A 19,860-nucleotide genomic window follows, 5' to 3' on the forward strand; every position below is an offset into this window, starting at 1 on the left:
TCCAGCTCAAAAGCTCCATTGCGCTATCAATGAAACAAGTTTGGGGAACATAAAAAAAAAAAAAAAAAAAAGCTTCAAAGCGGACCGGCGGCCGACTTCGGGGAGGAAGCGTTTGATCTCTGAAAGCAGCTGCTTCAAAACGGTGTCCAAATGTGAAGGCGAGGAAGCGGCAAAGTACGCACGTGCGAGCGGACATTTTGTTGCAGCGTCTGAGCATCATTCAAAGAGCGCAGCGACGAGGCTGCCCGCTAATGGCTGCCCTTGCTCGGCGGGGTAACGCTACTTGTCACGCCGCCTCCCCGACCGGTTCCTTGAACCCGACACTCAGTCGGCCTCGGAGGCCTTTTCGCAGTCCCCGCGGGATGCTATTACCGTGTCGATGTGACACAGCTGCACTCACTAATGTCTTTTGCTATTTGAACACCTGACATTCACCTCGAATGCTATTTTGTGTTTTTGTGGGACAAGCTGTGGCGGCTCGAAATCCTATAAACAAAAATGGGGAAGACTCACCGATGAGGCGGCGTAGCCCTCTTGCAGCAGGATACTTCGAGCGCAGTTGTTGATGTGCTTGAAACGGTCCGGACCTAGCAGAATCCCTCCGTACCACCGGGACACCACTACTAGCACGTTGCGTACGTCCAGAATCTGTAGCAAGACACAAAGTGGACATAGTATCGAACTTTTTAAACAATAAATGAGTGCTCCAACAGTTGAACCTTTGGAGTGATGTCCAGCAATCAAATGTTACATCCCAAAACCAAGTCAACGTTTTATTGCAAGGCCAGTTCTCAACACCAGGGAGCGACGATGCATAAAAACGGGTGAATTCATCTCCTTGAACGTATTCCATAAAATCCGAATACCGTGGGGGTGCATACAAAATATTATCGCAAAGAATCGTTTAGACTTGACTTTCACTTTTAACTCAAAAGTATAAGTCTTGAAGTCAGTGTCTGCGAGGTGATGGCCTGATATGGAAAAACTGTGTCCTAGATTTAATTTGAGATTGAATCATGATGATCGGATAAGATATGAAAGTCGGCAAATTCGCGGGTTGCCTTCATTTTCTGCATTGGTGCCTGCACTCATACTGACAATCACTTTTCAACCGCAATGCTAATAGTTAGCCTAGCTTCCAACGCCTTGGAAGTGTCTAAAAAGGTTGTTGCGTGAAATAATGTCATTGCTTCAGAGTGGCTTTACACGTATCGTATAGTTATCGAGATCGGCGATGAAGATGCCCAATCCCCGCCATGTAACGAGCACCGCCGAAGATGGATTATTCTCTAATCCTCTCATCAAAGTCCCGGTAAATCACTAATCATGCTATCCCTCCCTTTTAAAAATGTCCAACTCACACAAAGCTTCCATTCTTTCGACGGCGAGAGTATCGGAGGGGACCGTCCGCACATCTGGCAACCCAAATGATTAATCAGCGCCTTCTTTTATTCATGCAATCGGATGCTCACGGGTGTAAAAGCACCAATCAAGAATGAGCAAATGGGAAGAAAGGCTTGCTTGGAGAGCAATGAGATTAGAGCAGAACAGATTAATGCCAAAGCACTTGATGTAAATTGCTCCGTGCACTGCGAGTGTCACAAGGAGAAGATGAACGCGTGCGTTCCCTCACTGGGACGGACCAAAAGATAAAAAGTGTCACTTTGAGACAGGAATGGAGTGCATCCGTGAGTCTTCTCTCATGCGTGAAAGTTTGACGTCCAGCGGATGGCTGCTGCTTTTCCATTAGGAACTAAAAACGAACAATTTGAAGACAAATATGCGGAACAATAGGAGCGAGAAATCCCCAGAATTCAATTTCAGGGTTATTGGTCGGAATGGCTCTCATTCATTTGGCTCTCGAAGAACTTTTCAAAGAGATATTTTAGTTTTCATTTGCTTGCCTAACTTTACTTTGCTGGATGAACTTTCGGTTGCGGCACAAGTAGCAACGAGCTCGCTAAGCTAGAAACTAGCGTGGCTAAATCTCGGTTTAGCCAAACTAAACTTAGACAAAGTGTGCATTGTTCCCACAATTGAGGACCTTGCTCTTCAAACTGTGTAGTCGAAGGGAGCAAACCTAAACGCTAATTGCTACTTTCCAATTAGCTCGGATTTTGACACGGTCTTGTGGTACCAGAATTAGCCCACCAGCCACGAACAGGTGACTTTTTCAGCAAATCCCTTCCACATAAAAAAAAGGGTTAATTGGACAATCTGTGAAAAGTGGATCGTAAATAGGTTCCGTAATGTATAACTCAGACATCCAGACAAAGGACTTGTCAGAGAAAATTACATTTCATTTTACATTTTCTCTCGGGAGGTCGACACTGTTTACGATAAGTACGGGGAATCCCCCCCCACAGATGTACGAATCAAATGTTAAAGCACATTTGGCATCAAAGCACCATAAAAGAATTCACAATGCCATCTCCCTGTTATTTTATAGACGTCTGCATGCATTATGTATATAATGCAAGACTTTTCTGGTATCAAAAAGAAAAAGAAATGAGCTAAGCGCGGAGCCGTCAAGACACCTCCTCTCCTCTCATCACGATCGCATCACGTGGAGGTCAAACCTTTTTTTTTCAGCCTCGCTCCAGTGTCACGAATCAAAGGAAAGACTCGCCATCCAAACGCAAACGAACGGGAAAACGCTCACCCGATGTGACTCTGCAACTTTAACGAGCCCGCCGAGGAAAACTTTATAATTACCCTATCGTGTTTTGATAACGAGCGGCGGGCTCGGCTTTTGTGTGGCACGTCCGCATAATGCCTTGACAATTATTGGTGTGCGTGGGATTGTGAATCGCAATGCCATCTGACAACTGCAACCCAGATTAAAAAAAAACAAAACAAAACGCGTCTCTTTGATTTGAGAAATGAGAAGATTAATATCATCTCTGCATGGGGAACAGATTGTCATTACACAATATGGAAATACTGCAAGTTACGTAACGCACTGAGAAGGGATGGGCGAGGATCGATACAGAGTATCGATGTCAAGGTATCGGTACTCGCGATGGGACCTGATACCAGTATCTTGTGGACGTTTTAGAAACTTCAAAATGAAAAAATAGAAGAAGAGAAACCTGATGCATTTTCAGCTAGTGCCAACTAGAAAGCGACACTTTTTAAAGGTCAGCGAGCGTGGAACTTTTTCCTCGTTAACAATCACACTCTAAAAATGCTCGGCAGACTGTGGAAGCGAACAGGCCGTGCGCTTGGAACAGACGCAATTAAAATAAAACATTTTCTTTTTGAAGCGGCTGGGAAGTTGTACCATCTGTTTTTCTCAACCAAAACTTTGCGTTGGAGCCTGCCATGTGTGTGCATGTATGTATGTATACACACACACATACATACATACATACATACATTCATACATACACACATATACGTATATATATATACATACACACACATATATATATATATATAGTATATATACATATATATATATATTATTAGATTAAACTATATATTATATATATTATTATATACACACACACACTCACAGAGTCCTCAATGTGCCGAGCTTGTGCTTAGTGGACCGCTCACCTGCAGCAAATGGAGCAACCTGCCACCTGCCGCTGTCTCACCATCATCTTCGCAGTCCTGCAGGAAGCTGTTCTTATTCTCACAGTAGATCCTAACACACACACACACACACACACACACACACACACACACACACACACACACACACAGAGTGTAAAAATTGTTTGGTCAACTTGTCACCACTAGTGACGTCTGCGTTAAATGTCAGCAACTCCTCCCCGGTCGGGCAGGCAGCGCTTCAGGGGCTCCACCTCATTAGAGCATGCAAGAAAAGAAGAAAAGAAATCGACACAAAAAGCCAAGTGTGTGTGTGTGTGTGTGTGTATGTGTGGACAAGGCAGTTCTTTCTTGACCTTTAATTGCGACATTTGGAGAGGAGGGAAAAGCTGGTGAGTGTCACCGACCTATACGCGTAGATGTTGTGAGTGGCGCTGGCGATCTTTTTGTTGTCATACAGCCGCTCCAGCGCAGCTTTGACCTGAGACGCAAGAACAAGTGTCAGAACTTCGGGGGGGAAAAAAAAAAAAAAAAAAACCCTCAAGCTTGAAACCCTCAATTGATTCTCTGCTCTTTGCTTAAAGCCCTAATTTGAAGCCATAATCCTGTTTTTAAAGCAATTATTTCAAATCGGAACCCAGGCTTGAAATTGCACCACTTGTTTGACACCCCACTCAGGCCTGGAAAAGTTCCTGATCCGAGGGCCTTGTTTCTCAATTCTTGTGTCCACCTCGTACTGACTGACTTTGAAGAATGAACCTTTACACTAATACCTTCAAGCATGACACAGATGATAAAGAGAGTGAAGAGGGCGGAAAGGAAACTCGAAGCAGTTGGCAAACAGCAGCTGGCGCAACAAATTTTGCGGCTCCTTTTTTTTCTTTTTTTCTTCTGGGAACATCAGAAGACAAACTGAACGCTTCCAGAGCGTTGCAATGAGATGGGATGTAAATGTCACACGCCGCCGGCGCCTGCTTGTAGCAAAAGCAGATCCAAAAACAGACTTTGGGTTTTTTTTGGGGGGGGGATGGAGTGGCACTGTGGATCTCATTCAATTATGCAAATCAAATTGAGTGTGTTTGTGTGTGTGTGTTGTTTGAAGTCACCTGTCTTGGCATCACCACGGGCGCCAGGTGAGGCTGGAAGGTGCTGCGGCGGTCTGTGATGCAGTCGCCGTGTTTGATCGGCGGCGCCTCTTCATCTAAACCGGGACGAATTTTTACATCACCGAGGTGTTGAAGAGCCTTTCTGTGGTTGTGTTGTTAGGTTTGATGAACGGTGTTTTTTTTTTTCCGCGCACCGTTTGCGTGTTCCAGGAAACGTTGCGCATCCTCTGCACTCAACGTGAGACTCGTCAAGTCTGGCACGTCTTCGTCTTCCACGTCTTCCTCCGCGGTGAGGGTCACCTGCTTTGACTGCTCCACTGCGAGAGACAAAAACACGTGTCGACATGCGAGTATAAAGGGAAAATCCAAAATGGTCTTTACAATATGGTCTAAGCAGCCCCACTAGTGTTTTTACGTGCGTGTGTTGATTTGAGAGGCAACGGAGGAGCATGTCACCCGGGGCAACCGCATCGCTCATTGATGTGTTTGTAATTGTTTTAGCATGAAAGGCGCTTGGGTGACAAAAGATGTCATAGCTTTACACACACAGCGAGCCAATTAACTTTTGCAGGGGAAGGGGGGGGGGGGCGTTTTGGGGGGGGATGAGGCAATTTTAGCTTTAGAAGTAAACGATGGCACTAATTGGCATTTAGTCATCACAGGGTCAAATAATAATCAAGCAAGCTTAACCTGATTTGAATACCTGATGAGATGCACGCTCGCTCTCACACCTTTGTTAACTCACACACACACTTCCAGACAATTCTTCAAGCCAATGCCAGGAGCTGTCAATCAGACATCTTGAGTTCGACTTATTATCACATGAATTCCAAGAAGTGAATGTAGTGTGCTGTACCACAATGACACTCTGGCCACACCTCCAGGTTGTTGCTCAAAAGGAGCGTCTGGCGGAGTATTGCACTCCGTCGGGATCGGCCCACAGATAACAACATCCCCTCCCCTCCGCCACAATACGGCCTTCAGACAGACACGTGTAGGAAATCTTTCATTTGGTTATCTCGTCCACCTCAAAAGACACTGCCAAAGAAACGGCGGGCGTTAGGCCGATAGTCATCTAAATGCGATGCCGTCACTCAAAGCGAGCAAGCAGGCTTTTGTGTTCATCCGCTTGAAGCTTTTCGCCACATTTCGTTACGTCCGCACCTAGCTGGAACTTCAGTTTAAAAAAAAAAAAAAAGGAAAATCTTTCACAAGAACATACTTTTTTTTTTTTTTTTTTTTTACTGGAATGTAATCGGAGGCTGCTCGCTGTCAGAGTGTGATGTTATTCAAGCGCAACAATACACCGCTAGTTGCCAGGATCTTTTATGCAAATGACTCATCAGTGTGACGCGGGATTGTGTGAAAGACGATTGCATCGGGTAGCGGCTTGCGGGCGCTGCGTGGAAAGTAACATTTCCGTATCCTGTTGACACTGCCATGAATCCACCTTCGGTCATTCATTGGTGGAAATGAATGAAAAATATCAACACGGGGCCACGTCACACTTGTGTGCTGCATATTAAAGAGATACTAGAGAAAGAACTAATTCGATCATTTAATTAATTTTTCTCGTACAATAAATACAGTTGCTGTCAAATGAAAATGACATCACATGCCCAGGGCTCAGGTAACAACCAATCACGGCTCAGTTTGCAAACGTCACATGACCAAACCCATAAAACAGTGATAGGTCATTACCATGTGTGATGTGATGTCAAATGCGTTTTTAAAAGTAAAAGAAAATGAAATCAGTAATAGAAAAATATTAACTTTATACTGATGAAAAGGGATAAATAAGCATCATAATATATTTCTTTTTCCACTATGTTGTGTCTGTCCATCTCACCTGTTTCAGAGTCTTGAGCTTTCTCGAGCAGGAATTCTCGGATTTTTTCTACCCACATGTAGAGTATGCTCTCCCCTGCATGCTGGCTGCAAAACATTCAGAGGGGTGACTGGGGGTGGGGGTGACCACAGGGGGTTTCTGTGCCACGCTCTTGTCAAAAGCCAGAGATGAGAGAGGCACTCACACATAGAGGTCTTCCAGGCTGTTGGCTAGTCGAACCCTCTCAGCGCCCCGCAGCCACGCCGCACTACAAAAAAGCCGAGAACAAACGCAACGCTATCAAGTGGGGGCGACGAGTGGCTTGTTGTCAGATAAATTAGTCAGATCGCCCGAGAATTCAATTTGAAAGGCAAATGCACCGACTTGATCTGGTAGATTGGCGGGGCAGAGCTGGGATAATCAGGCGGGAGAATAATCTAGACGAGAGAGAGGGTAAAAAAAAAAAAAAAAAAGTCATTATACAGATTGCAAGGGGAAAACAAATGATGTTGTGTTTTTTTGTCTCTGCACCTGCAAACAAGCTGTCAGTTTGTTCTCTGCCATGTCATTTGATATTTTGATGCAAAATATTCTGGACGCCTCGTCGATGACACACCATTCGTCACCGTAGATGGACGACAGGGCCTCCACCTCCTCCATCTGAATGGAGTGACAATAACACATCAATCACATCATAAGACTTACCTCCTCTGCCTCGCAACTAAGACATCAAAAGTGTCGCAAATGGCACATTTGTGAGTTTTAGCCTGCATAAAAGACTATAAAACTCCAAAAGTAACTTAACTGTAGTATATTTGTTCCAAGAGTATGTTTACAATTTATGAACTGTTTGTTCATTCTTGACTTTTTTTTTTTTAAATCTGTGCATGGCACCTCGTAAAAAAAAACCACAATGTACAGCAATTTGCCTTAATTCACTTAACAGTTGTACATTTTATTACTTTACAAAAGGAGGCAGTGTGATTATTTTATGTTGAAATAGAATAGAATAGATCTTTATTATCATTGTCACATGTTTTTGTCTTTTACAAATTATAATTAGTTTTATTAGCACGAGTTGTACCTATTATTTCAGGTATGACTGAACATGAATTACACGTTGTCCGTTTCTGTGCTTAGCTAACTATCCAATGATATCCATGATGGCAAATGAACTCGTTGTGTTTGATGATCCTCGGATCATCACGACAACCTGCCAAGACTTCTTTAAGCCATACAGCGTTATACTTACGCGCTCTCTGCAGGCTGCATCAAACCATTACAACACTCAAAATAAGAAAGAAAGTAAAGAGGGGGGGGGGACGACACCTCGCCAGGTAGAAACAGGTCACTCACTTGTGACTGCAAATCATCTCCTTCATTCTCTGTAGTTATCGTGTCAGCCATTAAAACATCACTACGAGTTTCTAGTGTGAAAATAAACACTTGTTCGAGAGAGTTGATAAGTTGAGAAACTAAATACGACGAATTTCGAAGAATCGTGGCCACACGTGAAGACGCCGAGCGTTTGATTTCCGGAGAGTAACAGCTGTTTAGCCTAACAGTGTTGTGTTTCCGCTTTGTTCCTACAAAATAAGAATATAGAACACAATGATGGAGTTTCAAAATCATTCGAATAAACATAGTAGAATAAAGTGTATTATTTAAAAATATATATGTGTGTATTTTACTCTTACTTTAAACTCTATTAAATTATCAAGCTTAGATGACAAAGTTGCGTTATTATTTTATTTTGAAAAGCACCCCCTAACGAGTTCCGCTACGTCCAAATCAGCTGATTCGAGTGTAAACAGAAGACAGACGCGTGCAAAGTGTTTACTACACTCGACCTCGTATCTGAGGCAAATCCTTGTAGTTGTTGCGCTTTTATAGTAACTTGTTGTACTCGGATGATCCATATCACATGCAACCGCACCGAGCAGGGAATTGACACCGCTGCTGGATTTCAGTGCCTAGTTACTTTCAGTAAGTACTGCAGTATGTACAATACTCACTATTGTGTGTTGAGCCACTGACGTGTGTGGCTTAATCAAAGGTGACAAAAATGCACACTTTATGTACTTGACAGAAAAATAACAAATACTGGTCTGGTATCTTCACTAAATGATAGTAACAACGGTACAGCCTGTAATTGTTGGTTTCTTTTCACTCGTGCTGCTTGTGTAATTATACGCTTGCCTCATCAATCCAGGCTACTTCATCTTTTCAAAGTGTTGCAAATAGTAGCCCGACATGTCATTTACTTGTGGAAGTAGTGTAAAAGCTGAGCCAGTCGTGAACAAAACATGATAAACTCACTAAAACACACTTCATGGATGCATTTCTCCACGTGCCATAGCTAATGACATTCAGCATTTGAAACCGCACAATAAATAAGCTGTTAAGGCCATTAGGAAATCGAATAATACATTAAGATATCAATGAAATGAGCATATTTAGAAATGTGTCCAACGAGTCAGTAATTATGACCCCCGTGCAAAATTAAGAATGTCATCTAATCCCATCAACAGTAATGAATAGAAGCAATCAAGACATTTAGATAAAAAAAACAAAAAAAAACAAGAGTTATAACTGTATGTAGCCATTTCCCTTAACATCCTTATGGATAAACCATAAATATTCAATTCTGCCGCAAATCCTCCGAAATCAGATTAATAGCATCAAAATGCCATTTCCTGAAGGCACAATAACGTGCAACTAGAATGCAGAGAAATGTCGTTAGTCGTGGTATGCAGAGGCATTTTTTTCGTCTCGATTTCTGGCAAGCTTTGTTTTCCTCTCCCCTATCCCAATAGTCTCTTTCTGGTTCTTTCTGACTGATGATGACACAACCCACCGGGTGGGCCTTTCGACTTTCAACACTTCCTGCAGTACAAAACATTTCCTCACTTTTAACACCATCCCGGCAGCATTGATTGATTTTTACTTGTGCCCATGTGACCTTCTCAGCATGCGGACTTCCCCTTACGCTCAAGCCTTCTGATTCCCTTGCGCTCGTCCGATGGCTTGCTGACTGGCAGATGACTCTCATATGACTTTGTTCCCCTCGCATGATGCAAATGACACAATACAATGGAACGTTATTTCCTCAAACAAAAATAGCGACCAATTTAGAAATGTAATTATCTCAGTTGCGCAATCCTTTGAACTCTGTTGCTAATCAAAACAGCAGCATGCTCGTTATCCTCACCGTCGTGTCGCCTTCAGGTGTTCATGGAGCATCTGGATCCGGATGAGCAGTTTCTGTGCTGCGCCAGGAACGGAGACCTGGACGCCGTTCGGAAGCTCCTGGCATCCAAGGTGAGCGGAGAGAGCACGTTGGACATCAACTGCAAAGGTTGGTCGCCATCACCTGCGTGTTGTACACTCTCTTCGTGTTTTCAAGAAAGGGTTTCAATTTCAAACAATGGTTGGGATTTGAAAGTAAAGTTTCAAGACAGGCTTGTTTGAGGTTATCTGACCATTTTGGGTTCATGTTCCAGGTAAGAGTAAGTCGAACCGGGGTTGGACCCCGCTTCACTTGGCCTCTTATTTTGGACACACGGCCGTGGTGGATGAATTATTGAAGGTTTGTTCTTCAAAAATAGCACCAAAAAACATCACGTAAAAGGTCCGACATTCGCGCAATTGTGTTAAAACAGGCCGGGGCGGAGGTCAACCTGCCCAACAACGTCGGAGATACGCCTCTTCACAAGGCCGCCTTCACGGGGAGAAAGGTACTTCAGCACATCCGCTCAACCCAATCGATCAAGCAATCAATCAACCGATCGATCAGGAGGTTGTCATGCTGCTGCTGCGCCACAACGCTAGCGCGAGCGTCATCAACGGGACGGCTCAGATTCCCAAAGACGTCACTCAGAACGCCGAGATCAGACACATGCTGGCAGGTCAGAACATCGCACACCGTGATATACAGAGTCGGGCAAATCGTTTCTGCCGTGATGTTTTTACAGCGGTCGAGAGGACCGAAGAGCAAAAACGGGAATGTAAACTTCTTGAAGCGGCGGGAGAAGGCGACATGGCCACTCTGAGTCAGCTGGTCAGATGAGAATATCAGCATTCTGGAAGAAACGAGCACGGCTCACGTCTTGTGTTTGCTGTTTCTCTTTGATTTAACTTTCATTTAACTCCGCGTGAAGCTGAGCAGCAAGAAGCCGCCGAACATCGAGTGCACAGACGTGCTGGGCAACACTCCGCTGCACTGCGCCGCCTATCGAGGCCAGAAGCAGTGCGCCGCCAAGCTGCTGAGGGCCGGCGCCTGCGCCAGCGTCAGGAACAAGATCGGTAAGGGGGAAGGATGGTACAGCAAGGCGCAAATGTCTTCAAACTGCCCTTTTGACTATTTGGAAACAACAACAATGCGGGTTTCAAATGCATAATTAACTTTGGAACTTCTCCATCCAGCTTGTATTATTGTTTGGATGGAGCGAGGAAAACCACTTTCATTTTGGCAAATCCCATCGAGGCACAGAGTGCCAGGCGCACTTTCTTAATTATTGCTATTTGAACAGCAAATTGCTGCAGCGCGCCGGCATTCAGTTACGACCTGCCAAGAGCGTTTTTTTTTTTTTTATCTCATCTTTTCGCTTGGATCTTACTCCCAAAGTACAAAAACAAGGAATGGATTCTTTTAACCCGGTGACCCAGTCTTGATATTAAATCCAATTGCAGTGTATATAATGAATATAAAGGTCAAATCCTCAACCCAATCCGCTGAGTATAAATAAAATATCCCAGCATTATAGTTCACCTAATTTGACCAAGCAGTTTGAAGAATGTGGGAGAGCACTGAAACTAAAACAGATCTCCATAAAATACATTATCACGAATGCTTTTAATGCCGCCGATACGGCGACGGTTTCGCTGTGTTCTTTTCTTATCGCCTGATTAAATGCTTGGTACTCAATGATTAGCGCCGTGACTCAAGAAGCCATGATTACACGAGAGGCCTAACAGTGTTAATTAGCCTCGATGCAGTTGAGGTTTTTTTTGTCTTTCTGTTTATGTTGATGACGCGTTTCTCTCATCTCAGATTGTGTGGGAGCAGTTGAAGATTTCAAAGTAAATTACACATTTCAAGTTTTTAAAGTTGGCTTTCGTGTTGTTTTTCTCTCAGGGCAGACCGTGTCGGAATTAGCCAGCGACGCGGCCATGCGACAATTACTCGAAGGCAACGCACGGCGGGTGAGTTTTGATACTACAGGTCAATAATTCCTCTGCTTGCGGTTTGGTTTCCTTAATGACGTTTCTCGTCTTTGCAGGGGATGCGACGTCACGCCAAAACATTTGAGGGACTCCTCTGGAAGGTGAATTCCACGACGCACTATGATTTGCAAGCTAGCGCCAACGCTTCAAAATATCCTTTCAAATTGGAACTCTGTTCAACGAGGGTTAATTCACCGCATACATATCAGCAAGCAAGGGGCTCATACTGTTTGCCTCGAGCAACACTTGACGAAGCGCACTCTCAAAGTGCTTCAATACAACATTGATTGCTCCATTTCAGTGGGTTCAATGCAAATGTCCCCCTAATGAAAATGTACTCGTGACCGAACCTCTTTGCTTACTCTCCTCTCGGGTGTCCGCCCGCAACCTCACTTAGCAGCCTGTGAAGCGGCTATTGATTAGCGTAACGATTCCGTAAACACCGAGACGGTGACGGAGTCAATGAAGTGTGACGAGATTACGCAAGCATCTGCGCAAAACAGGTCCCGATAAGTTGTTGAGTTAGCCGGCTTGTCGCTAAGCTAACTAGATGGGTTGTTGTATTGTTTTGAATAAAAGCAAATAAGAAATGGAAATGAAAGTCAATACTTGACAAATATACGAATAAATGCTGGGGTTATTGTTCAAAGAGCCAAGGGAAAATTTCCCAGTGCGGGTTCGGAATATGCAAATGAGTTACCGCTGTCAAAATGGAGCGATGGTACTGATTCCTCCCTCGTGTGTTGTTCCCGCAGAGCTCCAGATTTTTGGGCTGGCGCTCCTATTGGGTAGTCCTCCACAACGGCGTTCTGTCCTGGTACTCCACACAGTAGGTGGCGTCTCCGACCTTGCTCGCCTTTTGATTAGAAAGATGGCAGAAAATCGTCAAAGGACCTGAAAAGTGCTACTTCAGTAAAAGTAACAGAAAAGAACTTTGGTGGACGTTCGAGTCATCTTGATGAATGCTGCCTGCGGAAAAGTCTTTATGTATCTGACATTTTCAAGATTATTTTTCGGGTATTAAATGTAACTTCAGTCAATATAAAGTCTACACACCCCCGAATCAAATGTCAGCTTTTTATGATGATGATAAAAATGGCCATCAAGTCCATTTCCAAACTTTTTCATATATTAGTGTGACCTAATGGTGTGCACACCCTCTAAATTGGGATGTGGCTCACATTGAAAGTCATATTAAGTGAGAATGTTAAACATGGATTGGAAGGTTGCTTGTTGTATGTTTAAAAAAAAAAAAAAAGTGCGTAGTTGTGACTTGTTACCTCCTGCTGCTCAAGGTCTGATGCGGTCGCCAACGTCAGGAGGCAAGGATGCAAGTCCCTCAATCACGCTCAGATTCTGGTGAGAAGCAACTCCCCTTTAAATACTAGTGTAGCTCAAAATAGGGTTTTAAATTAGGGCTTAAAGACACTTCGTTTTAAAATCAGGGTTTAAGTTGTGGGTATAGTTTCAAGATTTTGAATTTGACATTTTTACATTTAAAATCATCTGCCATTGTTTTTTAGAGAAAACATTTTGTATGTAAATTTCTGCTAGTGGTATCGGTACTTGGTATCGGCAGTCTGGAAAAAACGTGGTATCCAAGAACCCTATGATAATAATAACAATGGAATTGATGTATTTTTTTTAATAAAAGTATTTTTTTCTGCTCTTTTTATGTTTTGTTGATTTGTTGTTGTTGTAGATTCGCTCCAAAGATAAGTGCATCTTCACCCTGAAGTGCTTCGATGACAGCGTCCATTACTTCAAAGTATCATCCAAAAAGGAGCCCGAGGCGACAAGAAAAGTACGCTTTGATGTTTCCACGCTTTTACACTTCTTCCAATGTCATCGCCGTCCCGCTCGATCAATTTGCAGGCGCCGCCTTCCAATTGGCGACTTCTTTTTGTGACGACTTGAAAATTTAAGCCTCTACGCTTGCCATCACAAACACAGATGACACAAATCACCTCGCGTTTGCTGTGACATTTGTCTGAGAGGGAAAAGTCAATGGCCGCCTTGTTTGTCATGCTTTGTAGTCTGCTATTTACCAGCCTCGGATGTCGATTTTTTTTTTTTTCATGTCAGAACAGGCTGACAAGTGAATGGATTTCAATAGATGCACACTTTAGTGACCACAATTGCAAGGTTAAGCTGGCTTGAAATTGGGTTTTGAGATGAGGTTAGGATTTTAAAAGATAGGGGTAGGGTTTTAAATCATGGTTTCAGACATGGGTTTGGGTTTCAAATTAGAATATCAAGGCAGGGTTTCGGCTTCAAAACGGTTTCAAACCTGATTAGGGTTTAGCCAAATTAAATGAAACGTCACCCCCGTTGTTGACTTGTAGGGTTGGCTGGACGCTTTGGAAGAACACTCAGCCTTCAGCACACACTACTGCTCCCAGGAGCAGGACGGCCACGGGGAGGACGAAGACGAGGAAGAGGAGGAAGGCTTCTCGTCGGGTCGGATAGCCGACGCCCTGCAGGTGGCAAGCGCACACAAACAACACCAAAGCAGCAATTAGAGTCATTATCTAAAACCCAATGTGGCGCAAGGTTCACGCTGTGCAAAGACCTCCCACTCGCAATCACACTCCTGATTGGGTTTTTTTCTTATGGCTTCGAGACTTAGCGGGAGGGTTCGGGTTTCACTCACATCATGTCGATGGTGTTTGTTAGTTTGTCTCTACCTATGGATGCAGGCGGCACAGGCGAGCAACGCCAAGTTGGAGCAGGAAGCGGAAGCCTTCCTGGCCGCCATCAAGACGGACGACTTGCCACTAGGTGACAACAGCAACAACGTTTATTTGACATTGATTGAAATAGCCTCAAAAGATATGATAAGCCAGAGTGGCACTCAGACGAGAGCAAGACCTTCGTCAAGAGCAAATAATCAGCATCAAACACACCTCGTCAATATTCAGGAATATAGGCAAATGGATAAAATAATCGTTTGCAAGGTTAAAACAAGCACAACTAAGTCGAATAAATCTGAAGGTAAAACACACTCACTTTTAAAAGTAATAGTCGTAAGGCGCGTTTTCAGGCTGGTTTTTAATTCGGGTCCCATGATTCCTTTTTCCTTGAGCAGAGTTTCCGTCTTACACGATGGAGAAGCTGCAGGCCATCCGCGAGCTGTCAGGAGAGACCAGTTCCCACCTGGCCGTCTGTCTTGGACTGGTCACCAAACAAGAAGTGGTGAGTTACTTCTTGACATTCACAATTCAAAATATTTCAAGAAAACCTCACGGCCAGTTTGAGAATCGGGATTTCATATATTCAGTGTACGGTTCTTTCTGGCCACTAGGGGGCAGGATAATACATACATGTATAGTATATAGTAGAAGAAGATGGTCACAATGCCTCAGTAGGCCGCATTTTTTTCCAAGAGGATAAAGAATATATGCTTGTGAATATTGTGTCTGTCTATGTGTGTTGCTGCACCGTTTATGTTCAAATATCCGTTGTTGTTGTTTTTTGTCAAAGGCAAAATTGTTGAGTGAACTCTCGAATAGTTCATCTGTACCTAATGGAGTGTTGGTTTCACTCACAAACACGGCTAAACCTCCGATAGCAGATTGGCCACCATCTGCAGTGACAACGGCGCCATTCATGCCTCACACACGGTTCCAGAGCTTGGTGTGAAAGAAAAAAAAAAAAACAGGAATGAATTAGCGTGCTCATTAGCGAGCAATCAAGCTGCCAGATCATCCAGCGGAAGAGCTGGGTCGCAGCTTTCTGGGTTCTGACACCTTGGCCCGGGCCTCCTCGCCTCAGCTGGGCGAAGCCTTTTCAACTGAGACGTGTGCAGGCATAAAAAGCTCACGGTCCCACCCCCTCGAATTCTCGCGAATAGGCTGGCTCTCAGCAGGAATAACCTGATTATTCTCCTTTTCCACGAATGAAGCAGCGGGGTGTGCATTTAAAAGATGCCAAATCATCTCCAGTGTAACTCCAACCTAAAAGAAATACACTTGTTCAAAAAACAGCCTTTGTCTTTTTTAAAGTTTAGCGTTCGTTTTGTTATGTTACTAAAAAAAACTAAAAGTAGGAACTAAGAGTAATTATAGCTTTAGCGTACTTCTTTTTTTTTCTTTCCAACATTTGTGTTCCTCTTGGTGTATACACAGAATACAGTATAGTGTTTCATTGTGTGTGTGTGCAGGTGCGTAGCATGAAATTAGAGCTGGAGGTGGAGAAGAATAAGATCCTGTCCAAAGCGCTGCAGACGCTGGCCAGCGAGCATCACGAGTTGGAGCAGGTGGTCGTCAAGGGCTCCAGCGGGCTCAGCGACGATGAGTTCCACGACGCCTTGTCTGGTCAGTTGCATAGGAAGAAATGAAAGATGTTGACAGTATTATTATGTAAGGTGACAACTTTTTTTTAATAATCAGATCTCCCCCAAAAGTTCAAAAAAGATCTATTCTACCAGGTTCCGACTCGGAGCTCTCCCTGAGCGGCTTCGAGACGGTAGCGAGTCGTTCCTTCGAGGAAGAGGACGGTGGCATCATGTTTGGCGGCAGAAGCAGCAGCAGCAGCAGTGGCCCCGATGGCGTGTCACAGGATGATTGCCATGGCAACGACCAGCAGATGCAACCCAACGGGATCACCAAGTATAGGTCAGCGGTGCACGCCGGCGTTGCAACTGAGACACTCCGGTTTTTGATCACACACACACCAAAACCACCTAGGGGACTATCAAAGTCCTAATATTGCGACAAGAAATTATGATTATGAATGCAAAAAATATTTGTACACACATTTTTTAACACAACACCAGAAGTATTAAAATTACCGTACGTTTTAAACACTTTTTAAAGTTTTAAGGGCCCCTGGGTCCTTTTACTTTTATGACATTTTTAATTTTGCTAAGAGCTGACCTGATTCTCAGAATATTATGACTCAATATTAAAATGCTTCACTTATTTATTTACGTAGGAAAAAGTAGAACACCAAACTTTCTTTTTTCTTATTTATTTTCTGAAATTCCTCATTACCGACTTCTTATTTTAATCTCTGGGCTCTTTCCACTTGATGTGCTGAATAATTTAGAGCGAAAGAGCAGCACGGAAAGGACAGGTGTCTTTGTCTTAGCCCTTTAAATATTAATGGCAGCTCAGTGTAAGACCCTAATCAGTCAGCTGTGTTGACCGCTCCCTGCGGGCAGCTTTTAATGAACTGCGTCAACACACACTTACTGTATAAACGCGCCATGCAAAAGTCTCCATCACATTTATTTGGACTCCAGCGGTCAGATCTTCTGTCCTGCTCTGATTACTGTTCTTGGTTGCATTTCTCACAAGGCCACTTGTGACTAGATTTCATCGGGACTTGATCAGCATTTAAAGTCAACCTGGATAAACCAGCACTGTTGTTTAAGACTAAGGAGACGTTTTAGTTTTGTTCAGAAACAGAATGGCTGCTCTGGGTTTAGTGGTGGCTTCAAACGCAGACACACATTCTTTATCCTTTGACAGCTTTGAACGAAGGAGCAGTCCAATGCACATCTTGAGACTTGCCGGCCCCGGCAGGCCACATATCATACAAGTGCCGCTGGGTTTTGTTGCAGCGTGTCACTCAATACACGAAGAGGCTCCTTAGCTGGCTGAGACTTAAATAAGATATGACGTCCTGCAGCTATTGTGTGTCTGCGATGTTTAAACAAATAAGAGCAGTCAGCTGTGAATCGTTTTCAGTGTATTTCATCAGGGATTGGGTTGAAAGTTGAGTATTAAAGGGGCAAAAACTTCAAAACTGTTTTTGTTGAAAATACGGAATTTAACCCTGCCACCCCTTCTCATTATTGTTTCAGGACTAGTTTACCTGCACCCATGTTTTCAAGAAATGACTTCAGCATTTGGAGTATTCTCAGAAACTGCATCGGAATGGTGAGATTGATTGTCTGCCAATCTCTCAGCATGCTAGTTCGTTTTATAGGTTAAATGTGTTGCTTTTAAGGACTTTTTATGCTTTAAGTGATCAAATCTCGACTGAACTATATAGCAATGACTGACGTGTGACTCAAACCAATGAGCATTTTAATACAATCATTTTAGTGACCCAACTCATACTTTGATAGTTAGAATATAGCCTAGACTAAAAACCTTGCCTTTCAATTAAGGGCCTTGAAGTCAACATACTTGTCACATGAGGAAATGTGGGACTTGTAAGAGAAAATACCCATTAAATAAATAATACCTATTAAGACGGCTCGTCCAGGATTTGAACCCGGGACCTCTCGCACCCAAAGCGAAAATCATACGCCTAGACCAACGAGCCATGTACTAAATTGTTCAATTAGTAGTTGTCACATGGGTCTTTATGGGACAATGTGCAAGAACAGCCAAGGCCTATGGTTGGACAACGATTCGAGTAAATGGGGACGACGCCCAATAAGCAAGGGCTCATCCGGAATTTGAACCCGGGACCTCTCGCACCCTAAGCGAGAATCATACGCCTAGACCAAGGAGCCATGTACTAAATTGTTAAATTAGTAGTTGTCACATGGGTTCTTATGGGACAATGCAATGAAAAGCCAAGGCCCATGGTTGGACAACGATTCGAGTAAATGGGGACAACGCCCAATAAAGCAGGGCTCGTCCGGGATTTGAACCCGGGACCTCTCGCACCCAAAGCGAGAATCATACGCCTAGACCAACGAGCCATGTACTAAATTGTTAAATTAGTAGTTGTCACATGGGTTCTTATGGGACAATGTGCAGATGAAAAGCCAAAGCCCATGGTTGGACAACGATTGGAGTAAATGGGGACGACCCCCAATAAACAAGGGCTCGTCCGGGATTTGAACCCGGGACCCCTCGCACCCTAAGCGAGAATCATACGCCTAGACCAACGAGCCATGTACTAATTGTTAAAGTAGTAGTTGTCACATGGGTTCTTATGGGACAATGTGCAGAAGAAAAGCCAAAGCCCATGGTTGGACAACGATTCGAGTAAATGGGGACAACGCCCAATAAACAAGGGATCGTCCGGGATCTGAACCCGGGACCTCTCGCACCCAAAGCGAGAATCATACGACTAGACCAACGAGCCATGTACTAAATTGTTAAATTAATAATTGTCACATGGGTTCTTATGGGACAATGTGCAAGAATAGCCAAGGCCCATGGTTGGACAATGATTCGAGTAAATGGGGACAACGCCCAATAAACAAGGGCTCGTCCGGGATTTGAACCCGGGACCTCTCGCACCCTAAGCGAGAATCATACGCCTAGACCAACGAGCCATGTACTAAATTGTTAAATTAGTAGTTGTCACATGGGTTCTTATGGGACAATGTGCAGAAGAAAAGCCAAGGCACCATGGTTGGACAACGATTGGAGTAAATGGGGACGACCCCCAATAAGCAAGGGCTCGTCCGGGATTTGAACCCGGGACCTCTCGCACCCTAAGCGAGAATCATACGCCTAGACCAACGAGCCATGTACTAAACTGTTAAATTAGTAGTTGTCACATGGGTTCTTATGGGACGATGTGCAGAACAAAAGCCAAGGCCCATGGTTGGACAACGATTGGAGTAAATGGGGACGAGCCCCAATAAACAAGGGCTCGTCCGGGATTTGAACCCGGGACCTCTCACACCCTAAGCGAGAATCATACGCCTAGACCAACGAGCCATGTACTAAACTGTTAAATTAATAGTTGTCACATGGGTCCTTATGGGACAATGTGCAAGAATAGCCAAGGCCCATGGTTGGACAATGATTCGAGTAAATGGGGACGACGCCCAATAAACAAGGGCTCGTCCGGGATTTGAACCCGGGACCTCTCGCACCCAAAGCAAGAATCATACGCCTAGACCAACGAGCCATGTACTAAATTGTTAAATTAGTAGTTGTCACATGGGTTCTTATGGGACAATGTGCAGATGAAAAGCCAAAGCCCATGGTTGGACAACGATTGGAGTAAATGGGGACGACCCCCAATAAACAAGGGCTCGTCCGGGATTTGAACCCGGGACCTCTCGCACCCAAAGCGAGAATCATACGCCTAGACCAACGAGCCATGTACTAAATTGTTCAATTATTCGTTGTCACATGGGTCCTTATGGGACAATGTGCAAGAATAGCCAAGGCCCATGGTTGGACAATGATTCGAGTAAATGGAGACAACGCCCAATTAAGC

General features: G+C 44.0%; 2 protein-coding genes, 1 long non-coding RNA gene and 8 other non-coding genes across 13 annotated transcripts in view; 1 reads left to right on the plus strand and 10 right to left on the minus strand.

The window, feature by feature from the left end:
• Window positions 1-9,777, minus strand: part of impact (impact RWD domain protein) — a 13,503-nt gene extending 3,726 nt beyond the window's left edge. Inside the window, exons 1-10 of one of the 2 annotated variants that reach the window (XM_037249108.1) lie at window positions 9,704-9,777; window positions 7,024-7,152; window positions 6,877-6,929; window positions 6,698-6,760; window positions 6,514-6,599; window positions 4,859-4,981; window positions 4,665-4,759; window positions 3,966-4,039; window positions 3,562-3,652; window positions 514-648 (exon numbers count right to left, since the gene is read on the minus strand). In XM_037249108.1, the coding sequence (XP_037105003.1) occupies window positions 514-648; window positions 3,562-3,652; window positions 3,966-4,039; window positions 4,665-4,759; window positions 4,859-4,981; window positions 6,514-6,599; window positions 6,698-6,760; window positions 6,877-6,929; window positions 7,024-7,152 (849 nt within the window). In that variant the 5' untranslated portion in view covers window positions 9,704-9,777. Of the gene's footprint in view, window positions 1-513; window positions 649-3,561; window positions 3,653-3,965; window positions 4,040-4,664; window positions 4,760-4,858; window positions 4,982-6,513; window positions 6,600-6,697; window positions 6,761-6,876; window positions 6,930-7,023; window positions 7,153-7,848; window positions 8,043-9,703 lie in introns of those variants that run through there. The other variant, XM_037249107.1, reaches the window with a different exon arrangement.
• osbpl1a (oxysterol binding protein-like 1A) overlaps window positions 8,297-19,860 on the plus strand; it is a 24,994-nt gene continuing 13,430 nt past the window's right edge. Inside the window, exons 1-18 of one of the 2 annotated variants that reach the window (XM_037249104.1) lie at window positions 8,297-8,478; window positions 9,721-9,850; window positions 9,996-10,081; window positions 10,155-10,229; window positions 10,289-10,400; window positions 10,467-10,552; window positions 10,653-10,797; window positions 11,630-11,697; window positions 11,775-11,819; window positions 12,474-12,547; window positions 13,014-13,077; window positions 13,421-13,522; window positions 14,064-14,201; window positions 14,418-14,499; window positions 14,807-14,913; window positions 15,881-16,034; window positions 16,148-16,334; window positions 17,528-17,603. In XM_037249104.1, the coding sequence (XP_037104999.1) occupies window positions 9,727-9,850; window positions 9,996-10,081; window positions 10,155-10,229; window positions 10,289-10,400; window positions 10,467-10,552; window positions 10,653-10,797; window positions 11,630-11,697; window positions 11,775-11,819; window positions 12,474-12,547; window positions 13,014-13,077; window positions 13,421-13,522; window positions 14,064-14,201; window positions 14,418-14,499; window positions 14,807-14,913; window positions 15,881-16,034; window positions 16,148-16,334; window positions 17,528-17,603 (1,725 nt within the window). In that variant the 5' untranslated portion in view covers window positions 8,297-8,478; window positions 9,721-9,726. Of the gene's footprint in view, window positions 8,479-9,720; window positions 9,851-9,995; window positions 10,082-10,154; window positions 10,230-10,288; window positions 10,401-10,466; window positions 10,553-10,652; window positions 10,798-11,629; window positions 11,698-11,774; window positions 11,820-12,473; window positions 12,548-13,013; window positions 13,078-13,420; window positions 13,523-14,063; window positions 14,202-14,417; window positions 14,500-14,806; window positions 14,914-15,880; window positions 16,035-16,147; window positions 16,335-17,527; window positions 17,604-19,860 lie in introns of those variants that run through there. The other variant, XM_037249105.1, reaches the window with a different exon arrangement.
• Window positions 11,401-14,129, minus strand: LOC119121511. Its single transcript, XR_005097693.1, has 3 exons — window positions 14,045-14,129; window positions 12,999-13,074; window positions 11,401-12,574 (listed from the first exon to the last, which is right to left on the minus strand). It is a non-coding gene; the product is annotated as an uncharacterized LOC119121511 (long non-coding RNA).
• Window positions 17,923-17,994, minus strand: trnap-ugg. The gene has a single exon. It is a non-coding gene; the product is annotated as a tRNA-Pro (tRNA).
• Window positions 18,308-18,379, minus strand: trnap-ugg. Its single transcript has one exon. It is a non-coding gene; the product is annotated as a tRNA-Pro (tRNA).
• On the minus strand, window positions 18,503-18,574 carry trnap-agg. Its single transcript has one exon. It is a non-coding gene; the product is annotated as a tRNA-Pro (tRNA).
• Window positions 18,890-18,961, minus strand: trnap-agg. The gene has a single exon. It is a non-coding gene; the product is annotated as a tRNA-Pro (tRNA).
• trnap-agg lies at window positions 19,086-19,157 on the minus strand. The gene has a single exon. It is a non-coding gene; the product is annotated as a tRNA-Pro (tRNA).
• On the minus strand, window positions 19,281-19,352 carry trnap-agg. The gene has a single exon. It is a non-coding gene; the product is annotated as a tRNA-Pro (tRNA).
• On the minus strand, window positions 19,474-19,545 carry trnap-ugg. The gene has a single exon. It is a non-coding gene; the product is annotated as a tRNA-Pro (tRNA).
• Window positions 19,669-19,740, minus strand: trnap-ugg. The gene has a single exon. It is a non-coding gene; the product is annotated as a tRNA-Pro (tRNA).

This window comes from Syngnathus acus, chromosome 4, assembly GCF_901709675.1.
Source record: "Syngnathus acus chromosome 4, fSynAcu1.2, whole genome shotgun sequence".
Classification (NCBI taxonomy): domain Eukaryota; kingdom Metazoa; phylum Chordata; class Actinopteri; order Syngnathiformes; family Syngnathidae; genus Syngnathus; species Syngnathus acus.